The sequence below is a fragment of the Manis javanica genome, chromosome 13 (assembly GCF_040802235.1).
Source record: "Manis javanica isolate MJ-LG chromosome 13, MJ_LKY, whole genome shotgun sequence".
NCBI lineage: Eukaryota > Metazoa > Chordata > Mammalia > Pholidota > Manidae > Manis > Manis javanica.
The window spans coordinates 83435573-83448999 of NC_133168.1; the positions used below are offsets into that span (position 1 = coordinate 83435573).

Below are 13427 nucleotides of genomic sequence, written 5' to 3' on the forward strand. Positions count from 1 at the left end.
AATATAATATTGTGTCAACTGTACTTCAATTAAAAAAGAAAAAAAGAAAAGAAAATCATGGCCACAGTATTTTGCAGCCCCCTCCCATCAATAGATAGAAAATAGTTCCTCGTCTTGATTCCAGGTTGCTTTTGTGACTTGCTTTGACCAGTAATAGGACGCAAAAGTTGCAAGTTTCGAGATAAGGCTTACACTTGCCCCCCACTCGGCTCCCTCGGCCAGCGCGAGAGAGTCCTCAGAGGCAGGGCGGAATCAGGTCACCAGGGTTTTTTTTTTTTTTTGGCTTTTCAAAAAATACAGCTCTTATTGTTTTGGATGCAAATATAGTTTGAAAACTGCATTGTAGTGTTGAACAGAGCTGGTGGAAACGTGCATCTGAAGAAGGGTGGGGTATACGGGTTGTGTTCTGGGTGGCGCAAGCCTGAGAATTTAGGCAGATTAGTGAGTTTCTAAACTGACCTCTTCTCTAAAGGAATGATTAAAAACCTAGCAAAGGGCTTCTCTTGGGTCAAATCTTTTTTTGGAAAACGCCTCCCGGTTTTTCCCTTTCCAGAAAATCTCATGAGTGTATGTTATTAATACCTGAAGAACCCTTCCCCTCACCTTTTCTTTCCTTTCATGAGATATAACATGGCTTTGAAATTTTAGGTGATGAAGTTTTAATCATTCAAGATAAATTGGAAGCCATAAAAGCAAGGTATAAAGACATTACTAAGCTGAGCACGGATGTCGCCAAGACCCTGGACCATGCGCTGCAGCTGGCACAGCGGCTGCATTCCGCACTGAGGAGCTCTGTACCTGGCTGGACAAAGTGCAGGTGGAACTGCTTTCATCTGAAACTCAGGTCCTACAGGGAGAAGCGGCGAGCCAAGCCCAAGCGAGACAAAATGTACGCTGTGATTCATGCATTTTGGATCAGCTTCTCCTCTGGGGAGCTCTGTTCATAGGAATGAAATGATACTTGTCTCCTGTCACTGCTGATACGCTGAGGGATGCTTTGGTGGGTGGGACCTGACAGACGTGGGCAGCCGAAGGACTGTTTCAACTTTTAGGAGCCCGGAGATGAAAACAGTGTATGTAATTTGTTTCCAGACTCTTAGGTTTGGGAGTACAGTTAATTACACAAGAGACAGAATGATGAACACAGAAAAAAAAACAGGAAAATGATCATTGTTTCAAAGATATGCATGATTTGGTTTGAATACCAATTTGTTTACGTGGGCAGATGTATAGCGTGAGGCGGCTTTTCTCACTGTTTGCAGAGGTGATATCCTACCATGCTAATCATTCCTTTCAGAGCTAGCCTCTGGTTTGATCATCCCTCAGGTGTGATCACGTGTGGCTGAAAGGGAGTCTGGGGGCAGGTGGGTGAGGTCAGGCCCACTGGGCCTGTAGTGATCCAGCCGGGAAGGTTTAAAGCCAGTATGTTCTCGTTTTGAGGGTCACTTACTTCTGGCTGGGACTTGGCTCTTTATTTGAGTTTTCTGGTACCTGATTACTTAGATGTTAACAGAAAGCAAAGAATATTACATGTCACCCTGCTTGGTTTTATTTCCCCATTTAAACATGTATATTGTTTCAAAGATAAAAACCTTGTCACGTTGACAAATGAATTCTTCAGAACTTCTCAGGAAACACTTTTCTTTTTACAAAATAGCTTAAAATAACAAAGGTTTATAGCACTTAACTGAAACAGAGGAGGCCAGTGCCTCACATTACGGGCCTGCAGAGGACTTGTGCCCCAAGGACAGATAAAGGGAAAAAAAAGCTTGTTTAAACTCTGACACATTATCCTCACATCTGTATGTTTTCTTAATTCCACTCTCAGGAGCTGGAGAAGGAAGCCCAGAGCAACAAAGCCTTACTGGACGCCCTTAATGAAGTGGCCAGTGCTTTACTGGAACTGGTGCCCTGGAGGGCCAGGGAAGGGCTTGAGAAAATGGTGGCTGAGGACAATGACCGCTACCGCCTGGTGAGAGACGCAGTCACTCAGAAGGTGGAGGAGATGGGCGCTGCCCTTCTGAGGTCACAGCAGGTAGGGGCCCCAGTTCTGCTGCCCAGGAAAGGCGTGTCCTCTGGTCGTTCCCAGAGCCTTACTGAACAAAGATGTCTGTGAATGGGGTTTCTGTTTGTTTGCTATACTTCAAAAATGAAAGGAGGGATTTGGGAAGAGTTCACCTGGGTGACTTTGACCCCCGGGTGCCAGGGCAAAGCTGATTTGTACATTGTGAACAGCCATCTGCCTCCGGGTTTCCCAGACTCACCCTTACTGCGTCAGCCACTGGGAGCTTAACCCTGCTCTCCAAACAGAATGCTTTTTGTCTACCTATGTGTATATTGTTGGTGGTAATTTTATGCCCTGGCTCAGTCTAATTTGTATGTGAGTACACACTTTGAATTATCATGTAAGTCGGTATTAATTGTTTATTTACATACAGTATGGTAAAGAGAGGCTGTATTCTTTCTAAACAGGAAACAGCTGTGTTGGTAATGTAATTATTTCTGAAGGTGACTAAAGGGGGAAAAAAATGAAAGTTTGTGACCTGAGACTCAGCACACAGAGTTTATAGTTCCAGAGAGTTTTATAGGCACAGCCCCCTCAGAAAACTGGGGACAATGAGTGGGGTCCTGGAAATAGATGTTTATAAATACATGTTTTGATCAACACTTATCGAAATATCTGACTCTTTGTATTAAGTCACCAGACTCTCAATGCAAACATTCTGGGACAGGTTTAGTGTGGTGGTGTGCACTTTAGAGCAGAGCTTGGGAAGGTATGTGACTAGATTTTTACCAATACATGCCAGGAACAAGCCACATAAATCAAGCAGACCGAGTGAGAGAATCCAGAATTAATTTTCTAAGGTGTAATTTCTGTAGTTCTAAAGCATAGTGCTCCACCTCTCATTTCAGTGCTGCGCTCTGGAATCACAAAAGCTGATGAACATGATAGCAAAACGCCTGCCTAAGAAATTTTTGTGCGGGAGGGCATTCATGCCTGAGGAATGCATCGCATGACTCTGCTTTCATAGTTTGGAAGAATTTGTATGCCTCGTTATGATAAGCAAATAAGTTCATTTGTTGACAAGGTTTATTCAACATGTGAAAATACTTAATATTTTTCACCAAAATTTATTTCAACATTTCAAAACTGGCACTGAAGATTTCCCTCAATAGCAAGGCAAATAAATATTCTGTACTCTTAGGAATAAGATTTTTCTTGAGAAGCTGACTGTGGTTGACTAGTTCAGTGGAGCAAGGCAGTAACAAGGGCAAGGTTGAGCTCTAATTTTTAGTAAACTCTGATATGTGCCAAGGTCATTAACTATTGCCAGTTCTATTCAAGGTTTTGCAAATGGTTTCCAAAGTTAAAAAAAGGAAAGAAAAGTAACCAGGTCAGTATCTGTCTTCTGGAATCAAAAGCATACATCCTGTAAGAAAGTAACTATTACTGAGGTTTATTTTTTTCATTATAAGATTGTTCCTTATAGAAAATTTCAAGATTTTCTAAAAGATAGAAAAACTCACGGAAGAATGTGTGAACAAGGTGGTCTCTATCCTTCCAGCCATCCATTTGAGAGTGAGAAAGAGTGAGAGAATGCGTGTAGTAAAAGTATCTTCCTTCCAGTACATCATGTAGCTGTTAGCAGTGCCATGAATATCTTCTGGTTGTTCGTGCATATTTATGTTGTGTTTGTATGTGCATTCTTTTGAAGTGCCTGCCAGTGCAATACCTCCAATAACAAGGAAGTACATAAATTACGTACAGTAAAATGTACTAAGTCATCAAAAAAAGAAATCCCTCTAGTAAGGCTAAGCGGACACACAGTGTGGAGCTGGGAGGAACGTTGCGGTGTGCGGTATGGCGCCGTGCCTGTGGTCCCACAGCTGGTATACGGTGGGGCTGCGACCAGAGCTTATCCAGACCCCGTTCCGCAGCACTGTGGTGTCTCCTGACAAGTCATGTGCAGAGGGAAACTCCTTAGGGAAGTTGCATGTTCTTCCTGGCCTCCTTCAGCGATCTGAAGGAAAGCACTATTACTGCTGCAGAATGGATGTACATAATGAGAATATTTCCAGCTGGAAGAACATGAGACATGAGGATGCGCAGTGAAAGGGTCCTGAGGTACCACTCCCTAGGCAAGTTGAGGAACAGATGAGTACCTGTCGTGGTTTGGCAGACTTCGTTTTGTGCTCAAAAGAATAATTTCTAAACTCATTATTTCCAAGTTTGTAAAGGAGGTAACATATCATTGAAGTTATTTTATGACCTTGCCCACTTTTGGAATTAAGACTAGAATGCAGTTTGATAATAAAATATTTGTTTTACTTTCATCCAATGATAACACCTCCATAAAACGTAAAATGATGCCAAAAAAACCCCCCAACAAAACCCTTTAGATCTCGATGTTTGCCACATGTTTTGTACAGTCTATATAAAAAAGTCATCTACCATCTGTATCTCTTCTCCATCTGAAACACGGACACAACTGGACCCCAGTCCATCTTTGTACACATACCTTTAGTGATACACAGTTTGTTTGATTAATAGCTACTCCTTTCCTGATCTCTATTTCCTCCATGCCCACACCCACAAGTGACAGGGTGAGGGTGTAGAAACGTGATTTGGTAGTTTTTAAATTTATAGATAAAATTTTTTGTCCCTGAATAAAGTGGCTAAATTAAACTAGATTTTAAATAACCGAACCTTCTGTTTTCCTAGCAAATTTCTCTTAATGATGTTTCATCTTTTGCCCAGCATCAAGGTTGTTTATATACTTACATGAAGATCTGCCTCCTTTATAATGTCATAACCTGCTTTTTGGAATTCAGCAAAAGCCCAGGGGACTTTGTGAATTGTCAGGCCATTCACAGAGTGTACTGGCTTCCAAACATTGACATGAAAGATGTCCAGGAGAAACATGGAAAAGAATTAAGGTTTGAAGAGAGAAGGGAAAGGAGCTTACAGATTTCTAATCAGCATGTACTTTGTGACCGGGTCTGCATCTTTGGGGGCCGATCGTAAGGGGTCCTTGAGACCCAGTGTTCTGTGCTGGTGGGGGAGGGGTCGGCCCAGCGGCACTCCAGGGGTGCAGCATTGTGGGATTCTCGGAGGGGGTCCTGGTGAACGATGTTTCTGTCCTGGGGGGGGTGGGGAGGAGGTGTTTCACCAAGGGCGATTACTGATTGCAATCTTGGGGACCTATCGGAGGGGATCCTTCCAGACCCCTATTGTCTGTTCTCATTGCAGAGGGGTTGGCCCAGCGGCACACCAGGGCTTCAGCCTTGGGGGATTATTGGAGGGGGTCCTGGCGTACCCCTATGGGTCTGTGCTGGCGGGGTAGGGGCTGCAATAGCGGCACAGCAGGAGTGCAGCCTTGGGGGCCGATCGGAGGGGTTCGTGGCTGTCCCTATGATCTGTGCGGGCGGGGGAGAGGTCACGTCTGCGGTACTTGCTGGCGGCAAACTTTGGGGCCTATTGGAGGGGGTCCTGGTGGACCCGATTGTAAGGTTGGATGCACCAGAGGGAGGAGTGAGCACGTCGGACACTGATGACGTGCCAAAGTCCCCGGCTGCTGCCCCCTCCCAACCTGAAAAATGTGCCCTAGGCTAGCCAATCCTCACGCCAGTAAATCTAAGCTCTGCCTCCCCCTACCTTCTTTAAAAACTCGCTGCCTGCCCTGCTGAGCGTGGACTGGAGAGGAGAGAGACCACCCTCCCATCGGGTGAAATAGGATCCAGGTCCTGATTGGCTGAGGTAGGATCCGGGTCCCAATTAGCTGAACTAGAATCTGTGAGCTTGCCCTTTCACAACAACACAGAGTAACGGACTCCATATTCAAAATATAAACATTCTAGGAACATTTACGTACAAAGGGACTAGCTTCAAAATCCTGGGCAGAGTGTAGGGGAACCGCGGGAATACCAGAGCACTTAGAGATAGGAACACTAAGTCTCCACTATGAGGAAACTCAACAGAAAGAGGTGAGAGCAGTTAACATAACCGAGAATCAGAGTCTCATAAATCCATCTAGAGAAGAGCAATAACTTTTGGTGGAAAGACACCATCATCCCAAGACAATTGCCCAGGGAGGAACGGATCAGCACCTTGCTCTCCCGCCTCCCTCTGATCTCCCTCTGCTCCTTCCATACAGAAGAGGGAGGGCGAAGCCGAGAACGAAGCTCCTCAGAGTCTAATCTCAACGCTCTACAAATTCCTTGCAGCCGGATGCCACACTTACAAATCTTACAAATCCTAAGAACCTAGCATATATTTAGCACACAGTAAATATTCATTAAATTAATTGAATGAGTAAGTGAATGAATCATTTTTAAGTGGGAAGGAATTGATGTAATTCCAACAGTAAAAATGGAAATCTATATAACACAGATCGCTAATCCTAAATGTAACTCTTCTTGTGGTTTCTTGTAAATCTATGTGAAACCCAAATACTTACATTCTGTAACACCCTGGCCTAGGTTTCAAAATTATTCCTTCAGGTAATCTTACACAATTCTATGCATATCTAAACATAGACCAGGCCCTATGTTTTCTATTTATTTTATGGTAAGATGGCTCTTGAAATGTATCATCACTAATTCCCCCAGTTTTCTTTGGGTGTTATAGTGTAACATACTAATCTCTAAATGAAAACAGGATATTTGTTGGCATGAACCAGTACTCACTTAGGCCACCCTAGAGAAATAAATCTCAACACTCCCAGGAGAGCAGGGGAACCTTGTTCTTTAAGCATCACCTGACTCATCCAGAGAGCAATCACCTTTAAATAGCATAAGTGAAAATCAAGTCCCTTAGAGGCCTAAACTGTGTGGCTAACTCCATTTCCAAGTCAGTTTTTCCACTTGACTGAAGCCATGGCCCCCTATGTCATTCACACTCAGAAAGCCTATATCCTCAGGCTAATTAGGAAGTCATTCTTCTCTGTCCTTTCCTTGTCCTTCTTTTCTTCTTCCACACCAGGAGACATCAATAAAACATTCCCCGGGGACATAATTACATAGAGAAGGAAGGAGGGCTACAGGTGTGTGTGCCTGTGTGTATCATGTGCCAAGTTCTTCATGGACTTTATGGAACTTGGGGTTTTTTTGTTCAAAGTTTATACATTCTACCTTGAACATAGGTATGACATGTATGTAATAGATGGTACAGGAAGAGACTGAAGAAAGAGGAGATGGGATGAAGGAGGGTAGGAGAAAAAAAAGAGGAAAAGATTTTTTCTTCCACTTGGCTGTTCATAATTCTTGAATCAGATTCTTAACATCAAAGTAACAAAGAAAAATGGAGAAAAATGTGTAAGAGAAATAATATGTGGCACCCCAAATATTCCAGAAGCTTAAAAAGACCATGATCACAGTTTGACAGACTCTATAGTAAGGAAAAGAAGCTTTTATAACACAGGAGATCTGACTGACTTGAGTGAACTTTAAGATAAAGACAAAGAGACTTAGGGAAAAAAAGTGAACTCCATATAAAAATGGTCAATGGGCTTTGGAGTCAGAATATGTAGGTTTCAGTGTGGCTATGACTCTGAATGTGTCTTTTGACAAAGAAAAAAAGAATTCTGATCAGTTGTACAATTAAGTGTCCATAAGGTGAACTAAAAAACAATGGCTAAGGAAAAGCTTCTCCTGGAACTTGAGAGAATTTCTTCTTTGGTTACTCAATAAATAGGAATTATTGGATGCAGAAAAAAAACAATAAACAATAAGTAAATGAGATTGGTTAAGGATCCCTCTAACTCATAGTGTTCCAAGGATTCTGAAATCTAGCTGAGGAATTTCTTTAAATCAAAACATTCATCTTTGGAAGGCTGCTTTCAACAATCAACCTGAGACAGGGACCGTGGGTGTAGTCAGAGTAGGGTGAGGGCCTCTGGAGGGGGCAGGGCAAGATATTTGCAGTCAGAGCAATGTAACTACATGCAAGGAAACCCCCCTACTAAAACTCTATGTTAAACATTGAGCTCTAGAATCATTCTTCAGTGACATCAGTTAATGTTCCCCAGATAGAGTAGCACATGTTTTATTATGCTGATCATTTGTAACCATGTGTAAGATTCACTTTAGCATGCTAAAAGGCCCCGGCCTATGTGCTGTCTTTCCTCCTTCAGATCTGATGAGGTGATTTTGCCAACTGAGCAACTAACTTAGCAGGCAGACCCAGCTGTAGACGGCATGGTAAAAGGCAGGAAGAATTCCATCTTGTAGATAAGATTGCATTTTAACACCCAGGAAGTTCAAGAGGCAAGATTCTTTAGCAAGCAGACAATACCTTGGCCCACCTTGGGGGCTGGGCAGGCAGCCTTTTGATATGCCCCCAGACCAAGGTGTCGGTGTCCCAGAGAGAAATCAAGGCAGGAAGTTTCTTACGTTAATTTTTAATATTCAAGGCTCACTTAACAAGTCCCCACCCCTAAGTTTTTTCATGTTCTCGAAAATCCTCAACTGCCTATAAAACCCCCTAGACAACGCACCACTACGGACTTTCTTGTCCCCTCCTGGCGTGAGCCGGGAGCTCTGTCCCTTCACTTTATCTCTAAATAAAAGCCTGTACCTTGCTCTCCTACCTTGACTGTTTGTGAAGCTCATTCTTCGGCTCCGCAAACAAGAACCCCGGCATCAAACCAATGTGTAGTTAACAGTCCTATAAAGCAATTCAGTAGTTTATTATCAAAGGGTACATTCTGACAACTAGTTTATCTTAGCGGTGGTGTTAGAAAATTACATTGTTTAAACTTAGACATGCTTTGGATGACTGAGGTTTTAATGATGGGAATTTAGTGACAATTTTTAAATCTTAAAAAAAATGTTTTCAAACATACACATATCCCAGGATTTGTCACATGCTAAGATGGAAAAGTATAGTGGAAAGTGGGAGAAACACAACATGAGAATGTCAAAGTGGGAAAAGACTATATAACCAGGTCCTGCGAAGTCATACGAAGCTGTATTTTACTCTCAGGGCAAGACGAGCAATTAAATGTTAAGCAGAGGAATATACGGTCTGAACTATTATTTCATGGGTTTATTGACACATCTGCTACACTATGCATTTTATAAGGACAGTAGCAGGAACCTTCTCTTTTTGTAAAAAACCCCAATCTTGTAACATAGTGCCTGTGGGTAAAATTGTAACATTGCAGAGTATCTGGCCGGGCTTTAGTTCATTTGCATATCCCCAGGGGTGGAGAGTTCATCTCCACGTCAATGGGTAAGATCTCTGGGCAACCGAGGGCGTGTCTGAACCTGAGAGGAAGGGGACGGGGCTGGCTTGCTTGCTGGCTTCTTCCTGAGCAGAGGAGAAAGACGGCCTGGACTGCAGTTTGTAAGCAATGAACGGGGTTTAAACTTTATTTCTCCCTCTAACTGCTTTCCGTTTTTAGATGTATTTTGCCTTGGGATTTCCTCTCCCTGGACTTACAGTGCCTTCCCTTAGATATATGGTGCTCATCAAACTAACCAGAATGCCCTTCTGGTTGATTAATAGTACCTATGGGGCAAGGCAGCACCCCTTGGAGGTCCCTCCTGGTATTGTTCACACCCTTGTGTAATACTCTCCCTTTGCATGTAACTGTGTTTCGAGCCAACAAAACATGCCAAATGTGATGGAATTTCCATGATTAAGATAGTTTTAAGATTATAATTCCCATCCTCTAGCGCACTCTCTATGTTGCCTTCTTGGTTTGCACACTTCGGTGAAACAAGATCTACATGGCAAGTTAGAACTAACAACCAGCTAATAAAAGAGATCTTAAATCCAGCAGCTCTTGAAAAAATGAATTCTGTCAGTTTTTCCCCTTGGAAGTAAACCTTCCAAGTCTTCCAAGCCAGTCAAGCCTTCAGATGAAACCCCAGCTGTGGCTGACATCTGGATGGCAGAGATGTCATGAGACCCTGAAACAGGCGCTGGTAAAGCTAAGCCCAGACTCAACCCACAGAAACTGCACAATAATGAATGCATATTGTTTTATGTGACCACATTTGCAGCAATTTACATAGCAATAAATAGCTTTACAAGGAGGGGTGATCAAGTCACACTAATTTATTCTCTGAGAATTAATTTTACTTACAGGTATAGGTTTTTGTTTAAGAGACCAGGCAACCCTGGCCACACTATTAATTAATCCACAGGCAGTCTTCTGCCCTGAACTGGGCCATTCAGAATCTGCCTCCCAAGAATACAATATTTGGAAAAGAGAGAATGGGGTGGAGGTACGTCACTAGTGTCACTCTAAAAAAAAGGTTGAGGAACTCCTAATGCTAAGGGTATAATTTTAAAAAATCACATTTCTGCCCATGGTAGTGGCAAAGTAGGTAGATCTCAAAGCACTTCCTACAGATTTAGAGCAAAATAAAAATAGAATTTATCTATACAACCTTTAAAATCATAATTCTGGTGTGAGGTAATAATTTCCAGAAACGTATGGTCCCATAACTATAGCCCTTCATTTTATATTAAGGGAAGAATTGAATTAAATTTGTGGGTAATGATTTTATGGTCAACAATTTTCATTATGGACAATGAAATTTTTGAATTTATAATTTTGAGAGAATAATATGAAAAATTCAGAGATAGATTTTTTTTTCAGGAGATGGAAAATAAGGGAAAGATAAGATGTGATAAAAATGAGTTTCTCTATTTGTAAAACAAATAGATTAGACAGAATGTATTCCTAACCCAAGTTTTAAGTCATAACTTTTTATGACCCTGCAAACAACTCACTGTAGGAGAACAAAAGTGAGATATCTTTATCTATACCACTGCCATTCCTTCCTCTTCCAGAAGAGGGCAGCACAAGGAACAGGATGGAAGAGGTTTTTCAGTTCTTGAATATCATAAATAAAACAAGTTAAAAGAAAGAAATGCTTGGATCGAAGAAAAACCCACATAATACACTTAGAAAAATACTGATAAGCAATTTTTACAATAGACAGGTATGGAAAAAGCATGTTTGGGGGTGGAGACAGTGGTGATCATGTGGCATACCTACCCTCAGCAGTATTACCTATAGCTAACCAGCTGTGTGATTCTCTCCAAGCCCATTTTTTAACCTCATTATTTGTAAAACAAAAGGGTTGAACTCTATTATACCTAAGATTGTTTCAGTTTTATAATTTTAAATCTGTACAAATTATACTCATACACTCTAGGAATAAACATGTAAGGTTGTTGATAACATGAAAACATTGTAAATATTTAACTCAAACTTGATGCTTTTTGTAAAGAAATTGAGTGGAAAAAATATAACTCAGGATTGTCATAAAATCTGATTCAAAAGCCTGTTAGGAGTTCTGTTTATTGGGTAACATTACAATTCCACTCCACATATGGATTTACTAAAACAGAATGTCAAAGTGTTTCCAGAAGAAATCATTGTTTATTGTTTTCACACCAGTAGCTAGAATGATTCCATAAAGAAGTCTCATGGCATTTACAATATGAAACATTGAGTGGTTTAGAGATCTGCCTAAAAAGAGTTTACCTACTCCCTCAACTATTAAGGATTATTTACCACATGCAATTTGGAAGGCACGATTAACAACAGATGGTTTTACAAATTCAAATCCATCAACATTTTATGTCCAACCTTAAAAAGAAGAAAAACAATGTTATCAAGATATGAAAGGAAAGATAATTGTAGTGGTCATGGTAAGACATATTAATATGGAATATTTTAGGTCAGACCTGAATCCTTGGCATCTATTAGTCCGTGTGATCCCAAACCTGAAATCATGACTCCGATTTAAGTCCCAACCTACTGAAACCTGACCAGTTGACTGGGATGGGGGTGGGAGGGACTCTATTACTTTGATCTTTTAGCTGAAAGAGTAGAGTAGGTGGGAATAACCAAATTTTTCTATCTAAAAGCTGTCTTATTAAAAAATATTCAGAGAAAATTAAAAAAATCGAACGAGAGAATCTGTGCCAAATGCTCAAATTTGTAAAACAGTTGGAATTCTGCTTCAGCAAACCTTTGCTTTTACAGAAGAATGGACAGGAATCAGTAATAGTTGGGGAGAATAATTTAGACACACTGTTGTCAAGGTAACCTTTTCTTATTTTGGGGAAGATTTTCACAAGTTCTAACACATACAAAAATAAAAATGATAATTTCCCTTCTCTTTATTCTTTGTTATGAGGAGACAAGTGATAACATGCAACTGAAAAGTGAATTTAAAATCAAGCCAAACCAGAGAAAGACTTGTACAGCAGACTAGATTTCCTCATAGAGAAAACTGTTAAATAATGGCAAGAGTTCCAATGAAGAGGATTATGAAAGCTCTTAACTTTCCTTTTTAAGTCTTAAGTACATTGTTACTCACATATAGTCCTTGTGCACACTAAGGGTCAGATACAGTTTATCTCTGGAGTTAGTCTGACTCTAAGATGCAGAATTTTACTTCTGAAATAAGATTAAAAATGACAGATAATATTTGAGATTTGTGAGCAGGAAAGAAAACTGTATTTTGGTGTTTATGTCTCATTAAATCATTTTTTGTACATACTTCTCATTAGGTCCTTTTGGAAAAAACTGTTAGTTTTCATCAAAAGCCATTTCTTTGCTTATTTCCTAGCAAGAAAATTGGAGCTGGGCACATCATCTGGCTGGAAAGACATTTCCCACCCACCCATGCAACCTGGTCTGGCACAGACATCAGTTCTTTCTATTGCCAAGTGAGTAGGGTTGGTGTGAGCCACTTCCTGGTTTCGGTCTTACTTTAATCTTGGACGTTTATGATGTTTTCTCTCTTCCTGTGAGGTGACACATGCACACCTGTGTTTTTACCAGGCAGATGATAACAGTGCCCTGTGGGAGGAGGGAGTAATAAGGAAGAAATCTGAGTCCCGGCATGACAGTGTGGAGCAGAGATATCCCAACAACCTGCATTGTTTCTCTAAGGATTCTCATGTGAGAGAGGAATAAATTAATGTTTTTCTTTAAGCCAAGTTATTTGAGAAGCTCTTTGTTGTAGCAGCTTATGTTTGCACTTAAAGACTTTCATGTAGGTATTTTCATATTTATTATGCAATATCATATCTATTATATATATATGTACACAAACACACAAACCTCATAAATATAATAGAGCAGTGACTATGCCAGTACCCTTCACTCATAATAAATAAAACATTACCATCATGCTTGTGGTTCCTGTTACTCCATACCACTCACAATTCTTCCTTCCCCCAACCTCCACAGTAAATATCAGGTGATCTTGAATTTGATATATTTCTTATTCTCAGACATGTTTTTCAGTTTTACTAAATATGTATGTTTCATGGTTACTTAAATAATCTGTAACTTTATATGCTTGTTTTTATAATATAAATATGGTGTCTTTATTAGCTGGGAATCTTAGTTGTAAATGCAAAAGAATCTTTGTTTAGTTTAAACAGTAAAGGA

At 40.7% G+C, this 13427-nt stretch overlaps 1 protein-coding gene and 1 long non-coding RNA gene across 3 annotated transcripts in view; one reads left to right on the forward strand and one right to left on the reverse strand.

The window, feature by feature from the left end:
- Positions 1–1051: 1051 nt before the first annotated feature.
- Positions 1052–12965, forward strand: LOC140845545 (uncharacterized). Of its 2 annotated transcripts, XR_012124378.1 has the most exons (4): positions 1052–1073; positions 1829–2035; positions 12598–12697; positions 12813–12965. It is a non-coding gene; the product is annotated as an uncharacterized lncRNA (long non-coding RNA). The 2 variants fall into 2 exon arrangements; XR_012124379.1 differs by lacking the exons at positions 1052–1073; positions 1829–2035 and adding an exon at positions 5629–5758.
- The window catches only part of LOC118971463 (peroxisomal multifunctional enzyme type 2-like), a 57339-nt gene continuing 56613 nt past the window's right edge, over positions 12702–13427 (reverse strand). The window contains exon 9 of the mRNA XM_073219955.1: positions 12702–12830. Within this exon, the coding sequence (XP_073076056.1) occupies positions 12756–12830 (75 nt within the window). The 3' untranslated portion in view covers positions 12702–12755. The remainder of the gene's footprint in view (positions 12831–13427) is intronic.